The sequence below is a fragment of the Platalea leucorodia genome (genome assembly GCF_965183815.1).
Source record: "Platalea leucorodia genome assembly, chromosome: 18".
In the NCBI taxonomy this organism is placed as follows: domain Eukaryota; kingdom Metazoa; phylum Chordata; class Aves; order Pelecaniformes; family Threskiornithidae; genus Platalea; species Platalea leucorodia.
This window is the reverse complement of record NC_138840.1, coordinates 9,746,408-9,770,007: the sequence shown is the minus strand read 5'-3', so window position 1 is coordinate 9,770,007 and position 23,600 is coordinate 9,746,408. Positions and strand designations below refer to the sequence as shown.

At 58.6% G+C, this 23,600-nt stretch overlaps 2 protein-coding genes across 6 annotated transcripts in view; both read left to right on the top strand.

Annotated features, from left to right (window-relative positions):
• SLC9A1 (solute carrier family 9 member A1) overlaps positions 1-8,358 on the top strand; it is a 31,453-nt gene extending 23,095 nt beyond the window's left edge. The window contains exons 3-12 of the mRNA XM_082329783.1: positions 1,405-1,655; positions 2,141-2,358; positions 2,734-2,936; positions 3,197-3,286; positions 3,686-3,756; positions 4,226-4,399; positions 4,547-4,661; positions 5,057-5,158; positions 5,479-5,551; positions 6,497-8,358. Coding sequence (XP_082185909.1) covers positions 1,405-1,655; positions 2,141-2,358; positions 2,734-2,936; positions 3,197-3,286; positions 3,686-3,756; positions 4,226-4,399; positions 4,547-4,661; positions 5,057-5,158; positions 5,479-5,551; positions 6,497-6,819 — 1,620 coding nt within the window. The 3' untranslated portion in view covers positions 6,820-8,358. The remainder of the gene's footprint in view (positions 1-1,404; positions 1,656-2,140; positions 2,359-2,733; positions 2,937-3,196; positions 3,287-3,685; positions 3,757-4,225; positions 4,400-4,546; positions 4,662-5,056; positions 5,159-5,478; positions 5,552-6,496) is intronic.
• Positions 8,359-14,615: 6,257 nt separating this feature from the next.
• Positions 14,616-23,034, top strand: TENT5B (terminal nucleotidyltransferase 5B). 5 transcript variants are annotated; one of them, XR_014230093.1, is made up of 3 exons: positions 14,616-15,056; positions 18,710-21,731; positions 21,866-23,034. XR_014230093.1 is itself a non-coding variant. In XM_082329327.1 (3 exons), the coding sequence occupies exons 1-2, from the start codon at positions 14,880-14,882 to the stop codon at positions 19,724-19,726; spliced, it is 1,194 nt and encodes a 397-aa protein (XP_082185453.1). In that variant the 5' UTR covers positions 14,616-14,879; the 3' UTR covers positions 19,727-19,758; positions 21,598-23,034. The 5 variants fall into 5 exon arrangements, 4 of the variants coding, with proteins under 4 accessions (XP_082185453.1, XP_082185452.1, XP_082185454.1 ...); XM_082329327.1 differs by having other exon boundaries at positions 18,710-19,758; positions 21,598-23,034; XM_082329326.1 differs by having other exon boundaries at positions 18,710-19,758; positions 20,070-23,034.
• The last annotated feature ends 566 nt before the right edge of the window (positions 23,035-23,600 follow it).

Genomic DNA, 23,600 nt, shown 5'->3' with positions numbered 1-23,600 from the left:
TGCTCTCCTGGGTGAAATGGCTGCCTGCTGCTGTGCTCGTGCCTGTCCTCCCAGGGAAGGCGAGCAGGAGCACGGAGGGGCTGGTGCTGGGTCAGGCAGTGCTGCTATGTAGCTGCTGCTCCCTCCTGTCTCCTTCCTCATGGTCCCTGATGTGGTCTTCCTTGCTGTCCCCCAGCTGTAGCACCAAGGAGGTGTGAGGACAGGACACAGCCAGCCGTGGCAAGGGGAGAGCTGTGGGGGCTGCAGCGAGGCTGGCATCCCGCCTGGGTCACCCCGCAACGCCCATCTTTTGAGCAGCAGCTTTGCAGGGACCTTTGGGAAGTTCGAGGGCCAGGCCACCCCGCTCTGGGGCCATACCATTTCCAAAGGACATCTGTGTCCAGGTGCTGGCTTGGCCGTCAGCACGGCGTCCTCCTCTGCAGAGCTGACCTCTAAATTTACTTCTAACCCACTGCTTTTTCCTGGCTCTTCTCCCGTATCCCAGCTGTCCGCTTCGGCGCCGGCTGCTCAGCACACAGCAAAGGCTGGCGAGGAACGTACTGTCCCACCACAGGGCTTTTTCCAGGCGCTTCTCCCCCACTTTTGGCCAGAGGGGCTCCCTGCAGGGTCTGCATACCCACTCCCATCCCTGGGGAACGCTTTTGCCTTCTGCTGTCACGTCTGTCCCTGCCCGTGTCCCAGGACCCGGCCCTGGCAGGCAGGAGCTGGCACCTTGCCCTCTCTCTGCTTGCAAGCTCTGCCATCCCTGCAGGATGCCCTGAAGCCCATTTCCCATCCTGACACGGCTGTGTCGGCTTCTGCTTTAAAATCTCTCCAGTAAATGTATTTGGGGGTGGGAGGAGGTGATGCAGCCCGGGGTGGGCTCCTCTTCGAGGTCGCCCTTTTGGCTACAAAATGGCATGAGGGTTTGGGTTGTTCTCTGGGCTGAGCAGGGCAGATGTTGGCTTTTCTCTCCATGTGGCTGTCGGGCGTCCCCCAGCCTGCATCTGTCCTCACCTGCTCGTTGGGAAGCAGGAACAGTCTCTGGCTGGTTCAGACCTTGACCAAAGCCCCTCCTGGGACAGTGGTCAGGGCTGTGTTGGAGAGCAGAGCTGTCCCAGCCACGTCTCTGACGGCACCATGTCCCTGCGAGCCACGGAGGACAGGGAGCTGGTCTCTACGGGTCTGTCTCACACAGCAAAGCACCACCATCTTTTTTTGGCATGAGGCTTGGTCAAGCACAGGACCCAGCTCAGGGTCACCAAGCACTGGCACACCTCATCTCAGGTGTGCCGTGCTGGGTACCTGCCTGGCTCCCTTTGCTGCTGCTCTCCCAAGGAAGGTCCCCGAGCAGGTCTCCTCCGAGGTGAGGCTGTCTCTTGCCACTGCGACAGTTTGAACCCCCCTCTCCCTTCTTCCTCCCAGGTCCTCTACCACCTCTTTGAGGAGTTTGCCAACTTCGAGCAGGTGACCATTATCGATATCATCCTCGGCTTCCTCAGCTTCTTTGTGGTGTCGCTGGGCGGTGTCTTCGTGGGTGTCATTTATGGGGTGATCGCTGCCTTCACATCCCGCTTCACCTCCCACATCCGAGTCATCGAGCCCCTCTTCGTCTTCCTCTACAGCTACATGGCGTATCTCTCCGCTGAGCTTTTCCACCTCTCCGGCATCATGGCGTGAGTTGGGCACGGGTGGGATGAGATGCCCTCCTGTCCCCAGGACCATTTGGAGGATTTACTCTGGTGTAACCGCAGCCCTCTGGCTGTCCCAGCATGGCCAGTACATGCCCAGTGAGGACCAGAGGTGTGTTTGGGCTGGGATATGCAGGGAGGCAGATGAGGGAAGTGACTCTGAGTTGTCCGACAGATCCAGGTGCACAGGCAGCCCATTGCCCATTCTCCTGGGCACACAGGAGCAGGCAGGGCCTGCTAAGCACTCAAGACGGCATGGTCTTGTGCTGCCTGGCTCCAGTGCTTGCTCCTGCCCTGCCAGGGGGGAAGGAGAAACCTCATGTTGCCTTCTCTGGAGGCCTTGAATAATTGCTGGTATCTCACAAGCCCTGTCCTGCTCTGAGGTTTGGTATAAGAGGACAAAATGCTGCTGCAGGGCCAGCGGTTGGGGCTGTCCCCATGGCTGCTGAGTGCCCCCACCTTGCCCCTAGGCTCATCGCCTCTGGCGTGGTCATGCGGCCTTATGTGGAAGCCAACATCTCCCACAAGTCCCACACCACCATCAAGTATTTCCTTAAGATGTGGAGCAGCGTGAGCGAGACCCTCATCTTCATCTTCCTGGGCGTCTCCACCGTGGCTGGCCACCACTACTGGAACTGGACCTTTGTTATCAGCACGCTGCTCTTCTGCCTCATCGCAAGAGTTTTAGGTGAGGTGTCAGTGTGGTGGCAAAGTCCTTGGGGATGGTTGTGGGTGATGGGCAACTCTCAGGGCCACGAGGCTCAAGTTTGCCTTGCTGGGGAGACTGGAGTTGACTGGGCAGCACTGCTCCACCGTGGGCATCAGCTTTGCTGGTGGTTGGCTTTGTGGGGAGACGGGGTTGAGTCCAAGTTTGCACTAGACGTGGGGTTGAAGCTGGTGAGGGGTGTTGGGATGAGCGAGCAGGACAGCCCCCACCTGCACTCATGGCCCCGAGGAGGTGACACTGCACTGGGCTGCAAGCTGGGCTCCTGGGGGGTCTTCTTCAGGGCTGGCGGGCATCCTTCAACATCCGCTCACACGAGGCCCTGCCCCGCTCCCCCAGGCGTCCTGGTCCTCACCTGGTTCATCAACAAGTTCCGAATTGTGAAGCTGACACCGAAGGACCAGTTCATCATCGCCTATGGGGGCCTGCGGGGAGCCATCGCCTTCTCCCTCTGTTACCTCCTGGACTATAAGCATTTTGGCATGAGGGACATGTTCCTCACAGCCATCATCACGGTCATCTTCTTCACAGTCTTCGTGCAGGTTGGTGGCACGCAGGTGGTCGCAGTGCGGTTTCAGAGGGAAAGGGGGTTATTCAGTGAGCCTCGTGTGTGTGTGGAGAGTGAGGAGCATGTCCCCAGCCTCCATCCCTGACCCTGTCGCTGTCCCCCTTCTCCAAAAGCTCTTGAGGCTGCCAGGTGACACCGGTGGTGCGGAGCCCTGTGGTTTGGCTGTGCTGAACCCATCGCACTCCCACTGGTGTGCCCTGGGGAGAGGTTTAACCCACCCTCCCCATTCTCTAGGGCATGACCATCCGGCCCTTGGTGGACCTGCTGGCAGTGAAGAAGAAGCAAGAGACAAAACGCTCCATCAACGAAGAGATCCACACGCAGGTAACCCACTGCGCCCGGCCAGCCCTTCCCGCGCGCTTCTCTTCGCCGCCTTAGCCCTCTTCTCTCTCTGCTTCTGCCACCTCCACCGCTGTAACCAGGCGGGTTTACGGAGTGGGAGCTGCCCTTAAATCAGTGCCCAAGGTAAGGGGGGACGGAGGGAGTGCTCTCCCCCATCTGTGTCGTCCAGTGCCTGCTCCAACCCAGACCTCCCCTGTGCCTGGTAGAGCAGCAGCCCGGTTGCATAGGGCCGTGCTGCCCTCCTGAGGCCCATCCTGGACCCACAGCCCTGATTTTGCACCCCCTGAGTGCCCTCACCCCTGTGTCAGCGTCGGTGTTGCGGTGGGGAGAGGGTGGGCAACAGCCCTGCGAGCTGCCTATGCCTTGGACCTTCTCTTCCAGTTCTTGGATCACCTTCTGACGGGGATTGAGGATATCTGTGGTCACTACGGGCATCACCACTGGAAGGACAAGTGAGTGTGAAGGTTTGGTGACCAGCAGGACCGGTGGCGGAGATGGGGAAGGGTTTGAATCGCCACCCAGCAGGTTTTGCAGCCCTGTGCTGGATTTTTCCCTGGGCTGTAATATCCACACGCATACTGCCCTCGATGAATTATGGCCCTGGGTTGGGTGCGAGTGGGGCTGCAGGGCCGCACCGCTTCACTACGCCACCCACGGCGTGGCCATGGCAGTGCGGGAGCTGCCGGTGGCTGGTCCTTGCAGGAGCTCAGGACTATCCGTTGTGGGTACAAGCAGCTGCTGGGTGTTTCGGAGGCTGCTTGGCTCGGGAGGGAGTCGGGGAAGGTCTGGCCTGAGCTGTGCTGGTGGGAACTGAACCATCTTCTGCTGGCCTGGGCCAGGGATGGGGAGCTGGGAGTGGGTTCGGGGGCAGTGGGAGGTCTGATATATCGCTGCTCCTCCTTTCCCCACGTCCTCGGGAAGGCTGAATCGCTTCAACAAGAAGTATGTGAAGAAGTGCCTGATTGCAGGGGAGCGGTCCAAGGAGCCCCAGCTCATCGCTTTCTATCACAAGATGGAGATGAAGCAGGCAATCGAGCTGGTGGAGAGTGGGGGCATAGGCAAGATCCCCTCTGCTGTCTCCACTGTCTCCATCCAGTGAGTTCCCCAGCCCTGGCCACCCTGTGCCTCTGACAGGCCCCTGGTGTAGGCTGAGCACTCCCTGCTAGTGGCCACAGGGCAAGCAGCCATTCAGTCATGCCATGGCCATCGCAGCGTCACTCTGAATCCTGTCTGTCCACGCAGGAACATCAACCCCAAGACCCTCCCTGTGGAGCGCATCCTTCCGGCCCTGTCCAAGGACAAGGAGGAGGAGATCCGGAAAATCCTTCGCAACAACCTGCAGAAAACCAGGCAGAGGGTAAGGCGTCCCCTGGCCACCGCTGCTTCCCTGGGCCCTCAGGGCTGGCTGGGCTCTTCACCACTGGTGTCCCTGCCCTGCTGCCCCTTGTGTTCCTGGTCTGGCTCTCCCTCCCCAGGAGGCTTTTCCTCCTGGGATGGCGCTGGGATAGTGCTGAGGGGGAGGCTGGCTGGGTCAGTGGCTGAGCCCAGCGTTTAAACCCTTGCTGGGCCAAGGTGGGTCAAGATCAGGCATCCCATGGCAGCACACAAGGGACGAGCCACCCACTTGCCTGGAGGTGCTCTGCCCACTGGTGGCTGTTTCATCCACCTCCAAGGGAAAGCGTGCAGTGACCTTCCTTTGCCTTTCCCTGTGTTTTTTTTAACCTGGCTCCTTTTCTTGGGCCCTTTTCCCAGTTGCGATCCTACAACCGGCACACGCTTGTGGCCGACCCCTACGAGGAAGCCTGGAACCAGATGCTCCTGCGGAGGCAGAAGGCCCGGCAGCTGGAACAGAAGGTGTCAAGGGGATGCTGCGGAGGATGGGGGGCTGCGGGGGGCTTCCCAGCCTGGGAAGGACGTCGGTGTCCTGTATGGGGAGGGGGCTGAGGTTCAGATTTCAGTGGGGGACCTCAGGCCTTGAGGGTCCCTGCCCTCTGATCCCCCCAGCGCGAGGGCAGGCTCCGTGTAAGTCCTTGCAGCATCGCTGGGAGGACGCATGCACGTCCTCTGCATCCCGCTGCTGCTTCTTGCTCATCTCTGTGGCCTGGGGTCAATTCCCTGCCTCCCCTTCCCCATTTATCCTGGCCACTCTGACGGTCCCTGTGCTCCAATTCCAGATGAACAACTACCTGACAGTGCCGGCTCACAAGCTCGATTCGCCCACCATGTCCCGGGCTCGCATAGGCTCAGGTAGGTGACACTGAGCTGCTGGGGGAGCGCCGCTGTCGGCTCCTTGCTGGGCATCGCCGGCACTCTGGTGCTGATGCACTTGGAGGCTGCGATGTGCTGCACCCCCCAGCTCCTCTGCCACCTCTCCAGCCCCGATCGTCCCCGTCCCGCTCCCCCGTGCGTGATGCAGCCAAGCCCCAGGGGTTTGCTCTTCTTGAGCCTGAGCTCTGCTGCGTGCGGCCTGGGCGCACAGTGGGCTCTGCCCGAGCAGAAGCACCCGGCTTGCTTCCCGGTACAGTTCCCACGAGGCAGCGAGCTTGGCGGGGCGGTAGATCTGTCCGGAGCTGGGCCCGCTCTGCCCACGCAGCCACGCTTCTGGCCATGCTCCCTGCCCTCTGCAGGGGAGAGGACCAGGAGCGCTCAGCCCTGAGCCCTGCCCTGGCCTCCAGCCTGCTCCAGCTGCGTGTGCTCTGCCGTCTTCTGTTCCTCCTGTCCCGTGTGTCCTTCCCTGCCCTGGGGACAGTGTGACGGGGCGTGGCGTGGCGGGGTGGGGCGGGGCGTGGCGGGGTGGGGCAGGGCGTGGCGGGGTGGGGCAGGGCGGGGCGCGGCGGGGTGTGACGTGGTGTGACGCGGTGTGACGCGGTGTGACGCTGCTGCCGGCGCCTGCGGAGCCGGCGGTTGATCGGCAGAGGGCAGCTTCGCCTCTCGCGAACGGCGCGGTCCTGGGAGCGGGGCTGGGCTGCCTGGAGCGGCTCCAGAGGGGATGCGGAGATCAAAAACGGGAATTAAACAGCAGACTTGGAAATTAAAGGGAGGGTGAGCGCAGGCATCCCAGCCCCAAACATCGGGGATGCGTTAGCTGGGGGGCCCCGAGACCCCTCTTCCCTTCCCCGGGTTTTCCTGACGCAGTTTGTTCGTGATGCTGTAATACGTGAGGCCCTGCCTGACCCCTCTCTGCCCCCCCAGACCCGCTGGCCTATGAACCCAAGGCGGACTCGGAGAACCTGCCCATCATCACCATCGACCCAGCCTCCCCGCAGTCCCCGGAGTCTGTGGACCTGATGAACGAGGAGCCCAAGGGCTGCGGCGGCCTCCCGCCCTCGCCCGAGGAGGACGAGGAGGGGCTGGTGATGCGGGTGAAGGAGCCTTCCTCCCCGGGTACCGACGACGTCTTCACCCCGGGGACTGGCGACAGCCCCAGCAACCAGCGGATGCTGCGATGCCTGAGTGACCCGGGGCCTCGGCCGGAGCCAGAGGAGGGGGAACCCTTCATCCCCAAAGCACAGTAGCAGCTGATGCGCGAAGCCTCACACAATGCTACGTACAGTTTCTCTCTCTCTCCATTTGTTCTTCTTTCTCTGCTCTCCTTTTTGGTTTCCTCTGTCACTACACACCGGCTTTGGGAAGGGGAGACCATCCTGGATGGACTGGGATTGCCAGGACAGCTCTGCCCAGCAAGCCCTGGTCTGGCCCCGAGGAGCGGGGAAAGAGCCCCCGGGACGCACCGGGCTCCTCAGCCGCCGTGGCCTGGGGGTGACGGACGATTTACTGCCTGGCACTGGGATTTGCAGGAGCCTTGCAGCCCCGGCGGGGCTTTCCCGGAGGCTGCCCACCCACTCAGGACCTGCAAGTGGCTCCTCGGGGCGGCTGTGGCCGGCGCAGGGTGGGTTCCGGCAGGGGAGCTGGGGGAACCTACGGAAGCTGCCCCGTGGCACAGCTTCGCCTCTCCCCGGCTTGCATTTTACCTGCCCCCTCACCTTGCTCCCAAGCGGAGAGATGGGAAGACGGGAGCCAGGCTCTGCGCCGGGGCTGGCGCACCCACCACCTCACCCGGCACCCTCCCCGGGACCTCGGGCTCGTGCCGCTGCTCCCTGCCTTGGCCGCTTCCCCCGCAGGGCCGGCTGCCACCCAGGAACCTCTCCTCCAGCCCTGCATTTCATGCCAGGTCTTGCTAAATAAATATCCTATAGCCATGCAAGGGGGGAGCCGGGTCCCCCCTCGCTTTGAGCGGCCCCGCAAGCCTGGGCCTCTCTGTCCCTCCTGGAACCACTACCTGTCACCCGTCCCCGCGGGGACCCTCTGCCAGCCTCGGCCCCTCGCCCCGTGCCTGCCCAGCAGCGGCACCGGCTACTTCTTAACCAAAGATGGCGTCCAGGCTCCCCGGGCACGAAGACGGGGCATGCAGGGGATTGCATTTGCTACATGGTGGGGATTGTTTTTCTCTCCCTGCAACTGAGAGGCTCTGGGGAAGAGCCGGGGGCCGGCTCATCCAGCATGGGGACACGTTAGGGCTGGGAGACGGTCTCCCCCTGCCAAGGGGGACAGCTGGGGGTGTCGGGGGTCCTGAGTTTGGAAGGACCCATCTTTCCCCAAGGTTGGGCTGGGACGGAGCGCTGGGTGTTCAGGGGACTTGCAGCCCTCCCCGGGCTCAGGGTGTCCTGCATCGTGCTCGAGCATGTCACCTCGTCCCCCACATGCCACCCAGCTCCCACCACGTGCCACCCTTCGCTATGGGTGCTGCCTCCCCCATGCTGCGGGGTCTCATTGCCCCCTCCCCGGGGAGGCCGGGCTGCTTCCCCCTCCCCGCGCCGTGCCTTGCCACGCGTCCTCTCTGCCCCGCTGCCTTGGTGGGCACCCGTCCCGTGCGCCCACCCGCCCCATGTCCCGACCGGGACCCCGGGGACCAGCGTCCACGCAGCCTCGTCATGCCGGGGCGAGAGCCCACGTTGCTGCCTGCGCCTGCCTGCCTGCCCTGCTCTGTCTCCAGGAGGAAAAAAAGCAATGAAAATTCTCTTGTATAAAAAGGAAAAAAACACATGTAAAGAGAATCTTGGTTTTTATCATGGATATTCTAATAAATTAATGTTAATTTTTAGTGTTTTTTTTTTTCTGGCTGTTCAGGCTCATACCCCTGCTGCGGAGTCCTGGCTGTCCCAGATGAATGAGGCGGCTGCGAGACCTCATCCCCATCGCTGCTGGGATGGAGGGTTTGTCCCTCGCCTTCCCACCGTGGCTTGGGGAGATGGGGAACCCTGGCCGGGGGTACTTTTTAAGCCGTTCCCAACTTCAGCGAAGACAGAGGCTCCGCAGAGCCTGGGCTCCCGCATCCCTCCCTGGGGCTGTGTCAGCGTGAGGGTGTGTTGGGAGGGGATGGGCTGTTTTTCTCACTTTGCAGGGGGAAGAAGGCAAAAGGGAGGTCCTTTTGCAGGAGCCCAAATTGCCCCACCGTGGCCCCAAGGTGCTGGCCAGGTGTCCTGGGCAGCTCTGCCCACCCCGAGCCTGGTGCGTTGCCCCCACTGCTGGCAGCACCTGCCTGTCACAGCTCCCTGCCTGCACTGTGGGGGGGCTTTGGGGGGCTAATTGCTCCATCCCCAGGGGAGGGGGCTCAGGGACATTTGAGCTCTGTGATTTTTCCTCTGGGTTTCCCCAGGAGCTGGGGCTGAAGCCAAGCCCTCGGCGAGGAACCGGTTCCCACCAGCATCCCGCAGCTGGAGAGAGGGAAGAGGCTGAAGGCAGTGCCCAGGCGAGGGGCTGCACCCCGACCCGAAAATCCCCCAGGAAAGACCTTCCCAGCCCCAGCAGTGCTTGCACCTTCTCCCCCCAAAGAACCCCCCAGGGCCGTGGGTGCCCCAGGGCGGCCGGAGCTCCTCGCTTTTGGGCAATTGCAATGGGAGCGTGTTTCATCGCTGCAAATTAAAGCTCTGATTCAACGAGGCTGTGACTCACCCCCTCACCATCCAGCAAGCGCGTAATGGCTGGTGTTGCTCATGTGCTTAAAATACCTGAAGCCCAGGATCCTCCGTGGCCCTGGGCTGAGACTTGGCCTGGCCGCCGCACCCCCAGGGTTTCCCCCTTGCCGAGGGGTCCCTGGGCAGGATGAGGTGGCTGGGGACATGGGGCAGGCAATGCCATGGTGCCCATGGTGGTGCCGGTTCGGTGGGTGCCATCCTTGCACTGTGCACGGGGTTCGGGGTGGCTTGTCCCCAGGGCAGCGGTGCCAGACCCTGAAGTAGGAGGGTTTGGCAGGAACAGGCAACACCAGGCCTTAGCTCCATCCTCCCTGGAGGAGAGCAGCAGTTTTGCCATCCCAGCCCAAAGGGTGGGAGCGCTGAGAGGTGCTGGCTGCAGCCCAGCAGCTGGGTGATGGCCACCCATCCCAGGCACAGAGGGGAAAGCAGGAGCACGGGGCAGCCCCAGGGCTGCCTGAGCATCTCACCCGCCCCACGTGCCAGGGAGCGGCACGTGCAGCTGCCCTCTTGATTTTGGTCATACCTTTAATGCGAGAACTCACCAAACCGAGGCATTTCCAGGATATTCTTGTTTCTGTCTTAAGGCGTGAGTAACTTTTTTAATGAGGGAGGACTAATAACCCCTCCAGGGATGGGCTGTCACCGCTGAGCAACTGCCAAAGCACACGCAGCACTGAGGCTGGGGGTGGATGGGCCCCGGCGCAAGCCCCCAGCCCTGCAGTGCCGGCGGTGATGCCTTTTCACCATGTGGAGCCCCCCCTGTGCCCTCCCAGCCCCCGGCTCCCCCTGCTCACTCCCAAAGCATGTCAGGGCTGTGGTGGTGGCAACAAGGACAGGGAGAACTGAGGGACCCTGAGTGGGATGACCTTGTCCCTGCACACACGTGTGCCGAGGTGTTTATCCCCCTTCCTGTTACCCCCATCCGTGGGGATTAAAGCGTTGCTGCCTCTGCAGCTGTAGGAATCTGCCCCAGCCAGGATGGCTGGGCTTCCCCATGCCTCAGTTTCCCTCTGCATGGTCCAGCACAAAGCCCAGGCTTGCAGCGAGGGGCAGGGGCAGAGCAAACAGCCCCGCAGCCCTGCACTGCTGCACGGGCAGCGAGGACCAAGACCCCTCAAGAAGGGCCGTGACACCACCCCTGGCATCACTGGCTCCGGGCTCAGCAGCCACCCAAAGCGGAGCTCCCCGCTGGCTCCCCAGCTTTCCCAAGAGGAACGTTAGCAGGGTGGCTGGCGCAGTGATGCCAAGCAGCTTGCGGGCAATGGCGAGGGGTTTGCCGGAGCTGCCACCACCCGTAGCTGTGCCCAGGCATCACCCGAAAACCCAAAGCGAAGGGACCAGCTTCATTCTCTACCAGGCTCAAATTAGTGGCATGAGGATGGCTCGTCCCTTGCCACGGCTTTAAAAGCACACATCAGGCCAAGCCAAACAGCACGTGGTGTCACTGGGAAGCCACCGAGGCCGTGACACACAGGTCACCGTTCATGCTGCAAGGGGACCAGGCGATGGGGACCTCCCCGGCTGGTGACATCCTGGGCAGCTCTGAGGGGGCAGCTCGGTCCCTGCCCCATTCCAGGGCCACGTCGGTGCCGTGTCCCCCTTCCTGTGCCCCAGCGGTGCCGTGTCCCCCCCATGCTCCCCGGGCAGCATTTTGCAGCAGCCGAGGGAGGTGACGGGTGCCATTCCCCAGCTCTGTGTCACCCACAGTAATAACACCCTGCACTCCCTTTCATCTCAGGGCCTCCAAGGTGGCCCTCTCCAGGGCGAGGACGTCCCAGCGTCATCACTTATTATTAATTCCAGGAGGCAGCTGGGGATGTGGTGGGGTCTGGGGGTCCTGGCCAGTGACACGGGGACCCTGGGCTGAGAGCAGAGCCATGGCAGCCCTCGTGCTGGGCAGCGAGCACAGGTGCTCACCATGCAGCTGCGCTGCCTGCAACACTGAATTTGGCCTTGCTGTGGCCACTCGGGGCCACGGAGGAGCCGGTGGCACAGCCCCAGGGACACAGGTGTCCTGGCAGTGAGGGTCTGGGGGCAGCAAGCAGCAGTGGCACCTCTGGGACAGGCTGTGCGGGAGCAAGTAGGGCTGGACCTGGATGTAAGGGCCTGAGAGGTGTCTGGGAGTGGTGTTTGCCAAGGGAGGCTTTGGACATGGCCAAGGAGAAGGACTCCACCTCCTAAACCCAGAGCGGGCGCAGGGAGGCAGGCATGTGCGTGGGAATGGCAGCATGTGCGTGGGGACAGTGGCGTGTGCATGGGACGGTGGGCATTTGCATGGCGCTGGTGACGTGGGTTCATGGGGAGAGCGGGCAAATGCACGGGGACAGCTCATGTCTGCATGGAGGGGGCTGGTGCGTGTGTGTGGGGCAGCCTGGCATGCAGAGGTGGCTGGTGCATGCACAGGACAGTGGCTGCATGCACGGGGACAGCTGCCATGGGCACGGGGACAGCCAGTATGTGCACAGGGACAGCCTGGGACATGGCTGGCGTGTGCACAGTGGCGATGCTGGGGCAGCTGCTGTGGGAGTGGGGCAGGAGGGATGCCCCGCCCTGATGGGGAGCATTGCTGCTCCCCTGGGGCGACGCTGGGTGACGTTGGTGGCTCTGGGAGAAGGGCTTGGTCCCTCCTGCTTGCTCAGGGAGCTGGCACACACCCTGCTTAATGGCGGGTGGGACAGAGCCAGTCCCACGCAGGTCAGGGAGTCCCCGAGGTCTGTCTTCACCTCCAGGCTGGGCTTTCACCCCCTGCCCTGCTCGCCCAGCTCCTCCAGCCCTTTCCCCCAGCTCCCCTACTGAGCAGCCCATGGTGGGTGTTCAGGGCTGCAAAAGGTCCCCAACGCCCGGGGGGCCCCACTCGGATGGGGGGGGTTCACCTCCGCCCCCCAGCCGCCCTCCCGGCAGCCCCTGCCCCTCTCCGTGCCTCTGGCAGTGGGGTGCCCTGTTCCTCCCCACGCACACGCTGGGGCACATCCCAGCTCCCCCCCAGGTGATTTCCCGACAGGGTGAAGCTGGTGTCCCCCGGGGCAGAGCTGAGATGCTGCTGACCCCAGATCCATGGGGAGAGTGGGGTCACGGCACCCCCGAGCCCCATCCCCCTGCCCAGCCCCTGGCACCATCACACCCCCGAAGGGGCATTGCAACCCTCACGCCATCACCCTTGAGGCAGGATCCACCCTCATTTCACCCCAAGACAATGATTATTCCTTAATTGCCAGCAAAACAAACGAATAAAGCCCGGGCTGGACCTTGCTGAGCTGGAAGGAAACAGCCTGGGTGCCATTCCTGGTCCGGGTTCGCTGCCGGCAGCTCTTTGGGATAATCGTTTGGTGATGGATGCTAATGAGCGGCTCAGCCAGTCCAGCCGGAGCGCGTCAGCTCTTTTTAATGGGCCGATGTTTTCTCCGGAGCAGGCAGCACGCCTGTCCCTCTCGGCCTGGGCAGCGCCGGCGTGTGTCTCCCGGCTCATCACCAGGCCGCCAGCTCGTCCCCCCAAGGATCTGCAGCACCTCGTTCATCCCAGCGGCTCCACAGCCGCATCCTGCCTCACCGCCCAGGGGTGACACTGCTGGTGGGGTCCCCCAAACTGCCCTGCCTGTGGGGTGCTCAGCGCCCAGCCAGCCCTTCCTCCTGCACCCGAATCCCCCTGTCCGGATGCCCCGGCCAGGCTGGCAGGGCGGATCCTGATCCTGAAAGCCATTTGGCCCCTCTCAGCCTCTTGGGAAACTCCTCCTGATCTGGCTCTTTTGCCGACAGGATCAAAGGGGTTTTGCAACGGGAGGCGGCTGCCTGATGTTTTATCAAGTTCCTTGGAAAATCACTTTCCAGTGGGGCTCCCCTCCTCCCCTGCCCCAGTTCGGAGCCTCACGGGACACAACCAGGAACAGCGTTTAATCCCGGTGGAGACGCCTGATGGAGCCACACAATGATGCCAGCGGGAGCCAGAGAGCGAAACACCGCAGCACGAGGAGCATCTCCACAGCAGGACCCTCCAGAGGGGACTCCAGCCCCCATGGGGATGCCTCAGGCTGTCGCTGTGGCACAGGGTGGGGAGGATTTCAGAGGCGACAAGGGCTCGGGGCACCCCCTTCCCCCCTCGCCCCCCCAGCCCCTTTGTGAGTGCTCCTAAACACCCCATTTCCCCCCAAAACCCAAATCCCCCCATGACTCAGTTACTCTTTCCGCAGCCAGCTCCAGCTTCCAGGAGCAGACCCCTGGGAAATGGGAGAGGACAACCCGCCACCATGAATCCCCGGCTTCCGAGACGGACTTTGCAGCTTGGAAGAGCTCTGCAACAGCCTCCACGAGACGAAATGCCCCAGGCTGGGGGGTTTCAGGGGTGCTCTTGCAATAAACCCCTGCGAGGGTGTAAAAATAAATCAGCGCTGGCTCGTCTCCCAACAGGGCTTGTGGCTTTTAAGGACGGATCCCAGCTCCGAGCAGGAACAGGGGAATGGGAGCAGCGGCTGCAGATGCGGAGCTGGAGTCGTCCCCACGGGACCGCGGGGCATCGGGCACCGGCTTGGCGAGGAGGCGCCTCCTGGAAACGTCTGCAGGATTAAATGGCATGGGGAAACGAGCTCTGTAAAGCGATGTGAATTGTTGGGATGAAAGGAAATGGGCGGCCGGGGCCATGGCTGGCCCGAGGAGGAGGTGGTGGCTGGGCTGGCAGCGGGGCCACGCGGGGGTTTTAGGGGCTGGGGTTGAACGCCCGGGGCTGGGAGCGCCCCGGCATCAGCCTCCCGAGCCGGTGGGCTCCGTCACCCCAGGGTGGCACCCCGTGTCTCCTGGGTGCCAGAGCTCCCTGCAGCCGCGGGCGCGGTGGGTCCCTGGGGACACTGCTGGCCGGGGAGAGAGGTCCCTGGGGCGGGGGGGCGTTGGGCCGTGGGGCGCCAGACCACGGTGTATCAATGGGGTACCAGGCCGCGGGGGCATCAATGGAGCGTCAATGGGGCATGAATGGGGCGTTAATGGGCATGAATGGGGCGTCAATGGGGCATGAATGGGGCATCAATGGGCGTCAATGGGGCATCAATGGGCGTCAATAGGGCATCAATGGGGTGTCCCGACCAATCACCGCCGGGATTCCCGCACGCAGCGGGCCGCGCTGGAGGGGCGGGGCTCCACCGGCCTGCCCCGCCCCCTCCGCCCTTCGCCCCGCCTCTTTCCCTATTCGCTCGTGTGATTGGCGCCCAGCCCAGCCCCAGCCTTCCTCCTCGGCCTATGGGAGCGCCGCAGCGGCGGCGAGGCCGGGCCGCGATTGGCGGCGGGGCCGGGCCAATGGGGGCGCGGCCGCGCGCCCGATATAAGGCGCGGCGGGGCGCGGGCGGGCGCAGCGCTCGGCGGAGCCGGTGGCGGGCGGGGAGCAGCGCGGCCCGGTTCGTTGCAGCGTCCCCCTGCGGGCACCGACCGCGCCTCCCCGCCTCCGCCCGCGGGAACGGCCCTCAGAAACAGCTTTTGGGTTTTTTTTTGTTTTGTTGTTTGTTTGGGTTTTTTTAATTTTGCTCCCGTTTCCCCCCGACCCGGCACTTCCGGCTGCTTTCCGGGCCGTTTCCGGGTGACTCGGGCTCCTCTTCCGGCGCGGTCCCGGCGGAGGGAGGGCGATGCTGGCGGCGGCGGCGGGGCCCGCTCCGGGCGCCTCGGAGCACGGCGGAGGCCGCTTCAGCGTCCTGAGCTGGGAGCAGGTGCAGCGGCTGGACCAGATCCTGGGCGAGGCCGTGCCCATCCACGGCCGCGGGAACTTCCCCACGCTGCAGGTGCGGCCCCGCACCATCGTCCAGGTGAGCGCCGGGGGTCAGGCCGCGCTCGCCGCCGCCTCCTTGGACTCTGCCCCGCTCCGGCGGGGGTCAGGGAGAAAATAAAACTGCTGAGGCGGCGGGAAGCGGCGCGCCGGGCCCCGAGCCAGCCCGGCCGGGCACCCTGCGCCTCCCCTCCGGGCGGAGCTCCCGGCCCGCCTGGAGCGGGGCCGGCCGGGTGCGGGTCCCCCGGTGGGGTTGAAGGCCGGGTGGAGCGGGGGGGAGCCGGCCCGGGGGGGCCGCTGCGGCCGTGGCAGAAATGGTAAAGGTGGGGGGGCCCGGGAACGGCCGCCGCTGGAAGAACCAGGGGATTCGTGCCCGGCCCCTGGAGCTGCTGCAGCCTGAGCCGTGCCTCCTGCTTTGCTTCCTCCCGTCCCGTGTTCCCTCCCCTCCTCCTCCTCCCCCGGGTTCGGTGCCCGAGAGCCGCGGGCGGCCGAGGCACGGTGGGGCTGGGGGCTGCTTCCATCAAATGGCTTCGTGCCGGTGGACGTCGGGCCTGGGCGCCGCAAGAGGCTGTTGTTCATTTAAATGCTGGATCAAATGTCAGTGTCCTTTGATTCTCGTCACGCTGGCTGTGTCCTCCAGAGTCTGCCTCGGTCTTCATCTCGTTAAGGTGTCCCTGTTAGTTTAACCATAAAGTAATAACTGTGTTTAATATTAAACTAACAATGTAGTTCAAATAAGCTGATGCATATTCATGTTTGGGAGGCAACTTCATTCCTCGGTAATGACTCATCAAATGTAAAATCGGGCATGTTAGCTTCTAATTAAAAAGACTATTCACAAAGCTAAGACCAAACTGGCTTTCACAATAAACTAATCGCTAGGATTCTGAAGCCTCAGCTGCTTGAGAAATATTTCTGCTTAAGCCTGGAAAATAGAAAGGTGACATTTGAAAGACGCTCTGCTGTGTGAAAGCCTCAGCTGATTTCAAATTCCTCGAGTTCCTCCTGCATCTGTTGAGGGCAGAAGTGCTGAATCTTGGCTGCTGAGGCTTTAAAGCAAATGACAGATGAGCGTTCCTGTCAGGACTCTGTCCTTGGGTTGTGCAAGGCCAGCAAAGCTCGGCGCTGCTAAAAGCCTGGCGTGGTGCAGCATCAAATGTTCCACCAGTTATTACTATTTAGTTCCACAAAACTGAAGCAATTTGGTGTCGGAGCTGCTGAAAAGGATGTTGCCACTAGCAACTTCAAACACTAAATAACTGAGGGCTGTAATTCTGACCAACCGCGCTGGCAGACCCTGTATTTAGGGCTGACTAATCTAAAACAAGTAACCTAAAAGGCAGTTATTTATTGTGTGCTCTTGTTGTGGGAGGTGGGAAGCGGCAGGTCAGGATGCAGGCAGGGTTTGCTCGCGCCTGGCTGTCAGAGTCAATTATCCGAACCACACGTAATGTGAGGTGCTGTTTTGGGAAGCAGGTCAGCAGCTGCCTAACCCTCTAAATATCCAACCCTCTGGGGAAAACGCATACCTGGACCCATGGCTGCAGCTGGAGAGATGTGCTTTGGGTTGAGACTGGTTGGCTGAAGCCTGCTGTCCTCGGGGAGGCGGCAAGGCTCTCGGCTCCCTGGTGCTCTGCAGGTTGGAGCTTTTTTGGCTGATTTGGGGCAAGACTGACTTGAGCAGTTGGATTTTTTTCCCCCCTTTTCTGAATGCATCTCTCATGGGTGGACCTGTAAACCTGGGGAGCTCCATAAGCCTGAAGCTTATGGGTCTGAAATGCTGCAGGTCCTGAGCCATGCCTAGAAGGGGGTTAAGCAGATGTTCTTTGGGGCTAGGAAATTAATCTGGAATGAGATCTTCTCCAAGCACTGGTCCTAGCTCTGCATCTAACACTTTGTGACCTGTATCTTGTCTCTCTAAGCCTAATAGCGCAAAACTCTTAACTCCACAAGTAGTGCTGGGGCTGTGCCTCAGGTGTCTGATGGGTTGGCAACAACTGCACACCAGGAACTCCCTTGGATCGACTGCTTGATATGTGTTCTGTATAGGGGAAAAGCTGCTTTTTAGGAGTAAATCCAGTTTTCAGACTGTCTCCCTTTGAGAACAACTGCGTTCACGGCTGGATTGGATGTTCTGGTGGGGACTTGGGACTTCTAATGGTGAATAGCTCACTAGTTAACCGTTGCCTGACATGTCACCATTTGGTTGGCAAGGAGCCCGGGCATGTTTCTAGCCTGAGCAGCAGTGGCTCATGTCAGGGAGTAACAGGGGAAACACCAGCACAGAAGCTGCATCATGAGATTTAACACCCTCCAAGTTTAAAAACATTTATCAGTTTGTACCAAGATATCTTCTGTTTGCAAGAACACCTCGGGGCAGCAGAAGCTTGCTGGTGGCCAAGAGGCCTGTGACATGCCAAGGGATGCATGCTGCAGTCCTTTGCCTTCATGTATTGTTTCTTCTAAACCGAGCTTGCCGAGGGGCAGTTTTACAGCCGCTGAGACTCACTGAAGCTGCAATGCTCTGGTGTCCCCAAAACTGTCTGCTCAGGGCCATGCCCACCAAACAGGGGTTTTGGCCCCTCTGATAAAAGCTTTGAATTTTAGTGGGGCCTCTCTTGAACTAGGGCAGCCTCGCAGGGCTGAGAAGCCCAGTCAGACTGGCTTCTAGTGATATAACTTGTCCATTTGTATCCCAGGCTTTGGCTCTTTCAAGCTCCAGCCTTGCTTCAAGCACCGGGTGAGCAGGCTGGCTAGCTGGGACTCACAGGACGGCGGGTAATTGCTAGAGAAACATGAAAGCAGGATGAGAGGTGGGAAGAGCTGCTGGTGGAAGATGTGCACTTAATCTTCCTGGGATCTTTGAGCTCAGTTAAACTCAAATTATAAACTGTTGTCCAGAGAGTTTATTTTATGGTCTTGGGGTTATTTCAACCTCCTGCGTGTTAAGTAATCAGGCAAGTGATTCAGCTTCACTCTAAATGAACAAAGCTTTGGAGGTACCAGTGGGTGTGCCAGGACTGAGCAGGCAGCATTAAAATCACTGGAGTAACACCCGTAAGATGAAAGCTGCCTCTTGTGCTTGATAGCATGCCAAGTTCGGCACGAAGCTCTGACACACTGGAAATTGTTAGGATACACTTACTAGTTAGGACATGAACTTGCATACGCCTGCCTGGGGCTTCTGAGCAGTTCGCCAGATCTCGATTTGCCTTTAATGAATCTCGACAGGCAAAAGGGATGGCTAAAAGGAGTGAGCCACCCTGATTAAATCAACAAGGACTGCTGCAGACTGTGCTGCCGCCTTGTATTTGGAGTCCTTTTTGGATCGGCTGGCTGCAGCCATGGGGGGATGAAGGGGGCAGGGACCATCCCAAAGAATGGGCTCAGAGAAGCTCTTGGCTTTGGTGGGGGGAAGGAGGGGAAGAGCAGACAGCTGTACTGGAAGCAGAACCAGCTGTTCATGTGCAGTAAGAGCCCTCTAATGCAAGGGAATAAGTGAAGGAGAGCCACCCCCAGCTGCTGGCAAGACTCTGGATGCTTTCCAAAGTGATCTATTTCTAATGGATTAGCTTTTTATTTCACTGTCTTGCACTGGAGTGACCCATATAAGCGCAGGGAGTGAATCCTGCTGCTGTAACCGGGCTGCTCCAAGAATGCTTTCTTGCTTCTCACTGTCTCTTTGTATCTCAGGTTGTCCGTAGTCGCCTGGAGAAGAAAGGAATCGCAGTCCATAACGTAAGGTTGAATGGCTCAGCAGCTAGTCACGTTCTACATCAAGACAGTGGCTTGGGGTACAAAGACCTAGATCTCATCTTCGGTGTAGATCTGAAGACCGAAGATGTCTTCCAGCTGGTTAAAGATGTGGTCATGGACTGCCTTCTTGACTTCCTCCCAGAAGGTGTCAACAAAGACAAGATCACCCCCATGACTCTGAAGGAGGCGTATGTGCAGAAGCTTGTGAAGGTGTGCAACGAAACCGACCGCTGGAGCCTCATATCGCTCTCCAACAACAGCGGGAAGAACGTGGAACTTAAATTCGTGGACTCTCTCAGACGGCAGTTCGAGTTCAGTGTGGATTCCTTCCAGATCATCCTGGATTCGCTTCTGCTGTTTGGGGAGTGTTCAGAGAACCCCATGGCTGAGAACTTCCACCCCACGGTCACTGGGGAGAGCATGTACGGTGACTTTGAGGAGGCAATGGACCATCTCCGGAACAGGGTGATCGCTACAAGGAACCCAGAGGAGATCAGAGGTGGGGGGCTTCTGAAATATTGCAACCTCTTGGTGAGGGGGTTTAAGCCCAAATCAGAAGTGGATATGAAGGCGCTACAGCGATACATGTGCTCCAGGTTTTTCATAGACTTCTCTGACATCGGTGAGCAGCAGAGGAAGCTGGAGTGCTACCTCCAGAGCCACTTTGTTGGGATGGAGAGCAAAAGATATGACTATTTGATGACCCTCCACAGGGTGGTCAATGAGAGCACAGTCTGCCTTATGGGACACGAAAGGAGGCAGACCCTGAACCTCATTGCCATGCTGGCTGTGAGAGTCCTGACTGAGCAGAACATCCCCACAGTCACAAACGTTACCTGCTACTACCAGCCAGCTCCTTATGTCAGTGAAATAAACTTCAACTACTATGTCACCCACGTGCAGCCCTTCCTGCCTTGCAATCAGTCTTACCCAACGTGGCTTCCCTGTAACTGAGCCAGGACAAACTTCAGGGTCTGTCCTCCAAGGTACTTCCTTGCCTTGGGGAGGGGGGGAGGCAAAAAAAGACCTTTCTAGAACTGCAACAAAAGAAACTTCCTGGACTCTTGCTTGAGTGTCTTGTTCCTGGGGTTGTTGGAACGAGGCCTGTCTGCTGTACACTGTGATGGGAAGTGCAGTGTTATGGAAACTAGATGACTTGGACGTTTACGGGAAGACTCAATTGCTTATGAATTCTGGAGGCAATGGGGGAGGGTGGGGTGTGTGAGGGGAGACTGTAGAATTACGCTAAGGTAGAGCTGCACTGCCCTGAAATGGATCCGAATTGTTTTTTTTTTAGTGCGGGAGGTGTTCTGGGTGTGCAGACTTGTGGTTTCTGAAGATAGAAGCCAGAGTGGCTAATTCCTTTGAAGGACCAAAGAATCCTGTTTAAGTGCCTGTAACAATATAAACACAACTGTACTGTAAACTTTATTTTTCTTTGCAGGGGCTGACATCCCAAGAGCTTGAGTGGGGATGTCCAAAGAGGCAAAATGTTTCTGTTGGGGGGGGAGGGTCGTGAGATCATTTCTAGTAACCTCGCTGAAGCAAGAATGGGACTGCAGGTTACATGTCGCTGAGGTTTTTTGGCATGGCTTGCTGCCTATGAAGGACCGGCTGTAGCAAATAGCTGTCAAAGTGGAGTTGCATAAGCAGGGGTGGGCTTTGAATGACTACCTGTAAATGCCTAAAACTGGGGACACTGGGGTGGGGGGGAGTGCATGGTGGAAAATGCTGTGCAGAGCTTTATGGAGAAAAGGCAGCAGGGACCTAATATGAATTTACTCAAGCTCCCGAGTCTGCAGTGCCAAAAAGTAATCATGTACATAAACGATGAGGCAGAAGATCTGTCCAGGAGCCTGCCCCAGGCTACCGTACCTGATTGTGTATTTTCTATGGGAATTTGAAATGCTGCTTTTTTTTTTTTTGGCATGCAAGTGTGGTTTTAATGCACAAAGCCAGAGGCCGGCTGGGTTATCTGGGAAGATGAGGCTTGTCCTTTGAAGCACAAACCAGCTGGTTCACTAGTCAGTTATCTCCAGCTGTTGCTGTGATGGGGGCTGGAGCCTGTGTCCTGCTGGGAGATAGGCAGACCGCTTCCAGACTCCAGCCTCCTATGGCTGGAGATCTTCCCTCTGCCCTTGGGCAGGTTCTGTCTTCAAAAGCAGCCTATTTCCAGCTACGTGATTCCACATATGAGCCACTGATAGCATTTGAAATTCATTCTCTAGCTAGAAATGGAGCTTGGGCAGCGGGCGGTTGTGCAAAAGTCAATTGGCCTTAGGAAAAAGTATGTCTTCTCTAAACAAACCCTCTTGTGTCTTGAGGGTTTGGCTCTCTTAGTCAAACGTGGCTTTGAAGTTGTTGGGTGTCTAGAGCACAAACAGTCTTTCACTGCGGTGCCTGGATTGCCATGCCCATCCTCGTGAAACATCATCTCAGACTTAACTATGCACGGATGGAGAGGTGGGCAAGCAAGCAGGCGCTCCCTAGGGATGCTGCTCTGGGAACACCGCGGCTTCGTGGTGCTTCCTCTAAGGCTGACATACTTGAGTATCTTTACTAACTTGTGGTTTTTTTGTTCTTGTGACAAAACTGTAATAGCTGGGCAGATTGAATGCTCTAATAAAGACTAGATCCTTGGAATGTGTATAGCCAGATTGCTACCTTTTTTGGGGTAGGGGCGATGTGGAGTGGGCATAAGGGGTGGGGGGAGTGATTTGGGGGCTCTTGCACTTAACATGAACTAACCAATTTGAAACTGGTCCAGCTTTGCTTCCTATCCAGTCAGAGCTGAAGAAGAGTCACTAACGATGTAGTTATTACAGGTTTAACTGCCCTCCTGTAGAACAGCTTTGCCTTCACGGACAAGGCTGGTGTGTGGACTCTGCCACAGCCCGGGAACTCCCTGGTGCCCAGAGCCTAATCCCTGTGGTGGGAGCTTGAGATTTTCCAGTGCAAGGTAAAACTGGTTTAAGGGCTGCTTTTGAGATCTTAAGTGTGCCACCTTCATGGCTTCAAGGGAAGATGTTTTTTTTTCTTGCATTTTAAACTTCAGATGAACATAGATGACATGTAGCATGCTTTTTTTTACAGGCTGCTTACCCTCTACCCACAGACACATAGACACACTAAACTGAGATTCCCTCCTTCCCTTTAAGATGTCAAAAAGATTCCCTACAGCCAACAGCTCGACAGGGCAACTTATGTTGAGATTGCACTTTTGATTTACAGAGTGTGTGTGGTGGGACTCTTGTGAATGGGTTGAATCTGAATTTTTCTAGACCTTGCAGTGATACTGTGTTGCCTCCTGTGAGGGGGCAATTGGAAGATTCCGGTAGCTTGAATGGCACTTGATTTTGTTTTAAATGTTGTTTTTTTTTTTCCTACACCTGTATCACTTGTCATGCAATGGGCTTGACATAGACTCACTAGATTCTTTAGAATCTGTTACAAATAAATACAGTGTATTCAAATTTGTTGGATTTTTTTATTTGCTTGTCCATCTGGGTAACGTGGTGTTGAGATGGCTGACCCTACTCCCGCCAAGAACCAGGCTCTGAACCAACTGGTCACCTCAAGAGGAGCGAGCTGAATACAGGTTCTGGACGTGGCCGGGTGCTGCGGGCATGCTGGGCTGCTCGGTCCCTCAAACCAAAGCAGCTACGGAGCCTGGGAAGCATGTAGCTGTTGGCAGGTCACTGGGTGGCCGAGGGAGGTTTCTATTTATAACACTGTTCTTTAGTGTTGTGCATCTTCCCTTTTCCTGGTGGCTCCTCAGGTTGCTGGGGGGGGAGGGTGGCCCGATGTGGCAGCCTGCTCGGTGGTGGTCTGAGGGTCCTTGTCTTGGGACAGCACTGGGAGACTCTCGCTGCTGGCTTTCCACGACTTCATTCTCATCTGCTGATGGTCATGAACAGCAAAAGGATGCTTGAGTGATTAAGACTTGCTTATTTTGTGTAGCTGACCCACCTGCAGAGTGGTTCCTCTTGGAAAGGGGAGGGTGAGAGGCTCTGAAAGGTTTATCTCCCCCAAAAAGCTTGGATCTGCTGGTGTTCAGGCCCGATTCCTGTGTGATGGCTGGAAGCTGCCTGCCTGTAGCTGGTGCAAGCTCTCCAGCTCTGGCAGCCCTCCAGCCTTAGATGAAGTTTCACTTCCCCTTGTCAAGCTACAGGCAGTTCTGGTTCCACTGCAACAATCGAGCTGATGACGTGCCAGTCCCACTTTGGGACAAACTTGCTGGCTCTGCATCTCCAAATTTTTACAGTCCAGGGCCAAGGTTCCCTCTGATGACAGGTCTGGGTTGTTCTTGCTGGGCTGGCACCCTGTATGACTGTGTCCCTGTTGCCTGCTTGAGTAGGACTCCGCTCTTGTGGGGCTGATTTCTTTCCAAACCTGTTGGCAGCGAGGTGGGATGCTTGCCTCTTGCTGGCACGCAACCCAGCACGAAGCTCCTGCCTTCCCTGAGCGTCTCCTGTATGGGAGTGGCTCTAAAATATCTGCTTAGTTTGTCAGCTGTCTTCTCGGTGCCAGTGGCTGGTCCTGCCGATGGCTGTTGATGCTCTGGTGAATAAGCTGCCTCTGGATTTGTGACCCTGAGCAGAGCAGCAAAAGCCCTGACAGACGGCTTGTCATTGTTGGAGCGGATCAGACTGTACAAAAGGATGTTCGTGGAAAGTACTAGTTGTGATCAGAAAGGAGCTATCAATGTTTACAACTGAGATTTGGATCCCTCTTTTGTTAATTGCCAAATAAAAAAAAAACCACCATATATTTTTCTCACAGCCTGTAGTCTGTCATTATTTTTCTCTTTGAACAGAGGGTGATGGAC

Bases quoted from the DNA above. Each gene is read 5' to 3' on its own strand.
- TENT5B (XM_082329327.1), top strand. From the start codon at position 14,880: ATGCTGGCGGCGGCGGCGGGGCCCGCTCCGGGCGCCTCGGAGCACGGC. The intron at 15,057-18,709 runs GTGAGCGCCGGG...TTTGTATCTCAG, and splicing joins GGCCCCGCACCATCGTCCAG to GTTGTCCGTAGTCGCCTGGA.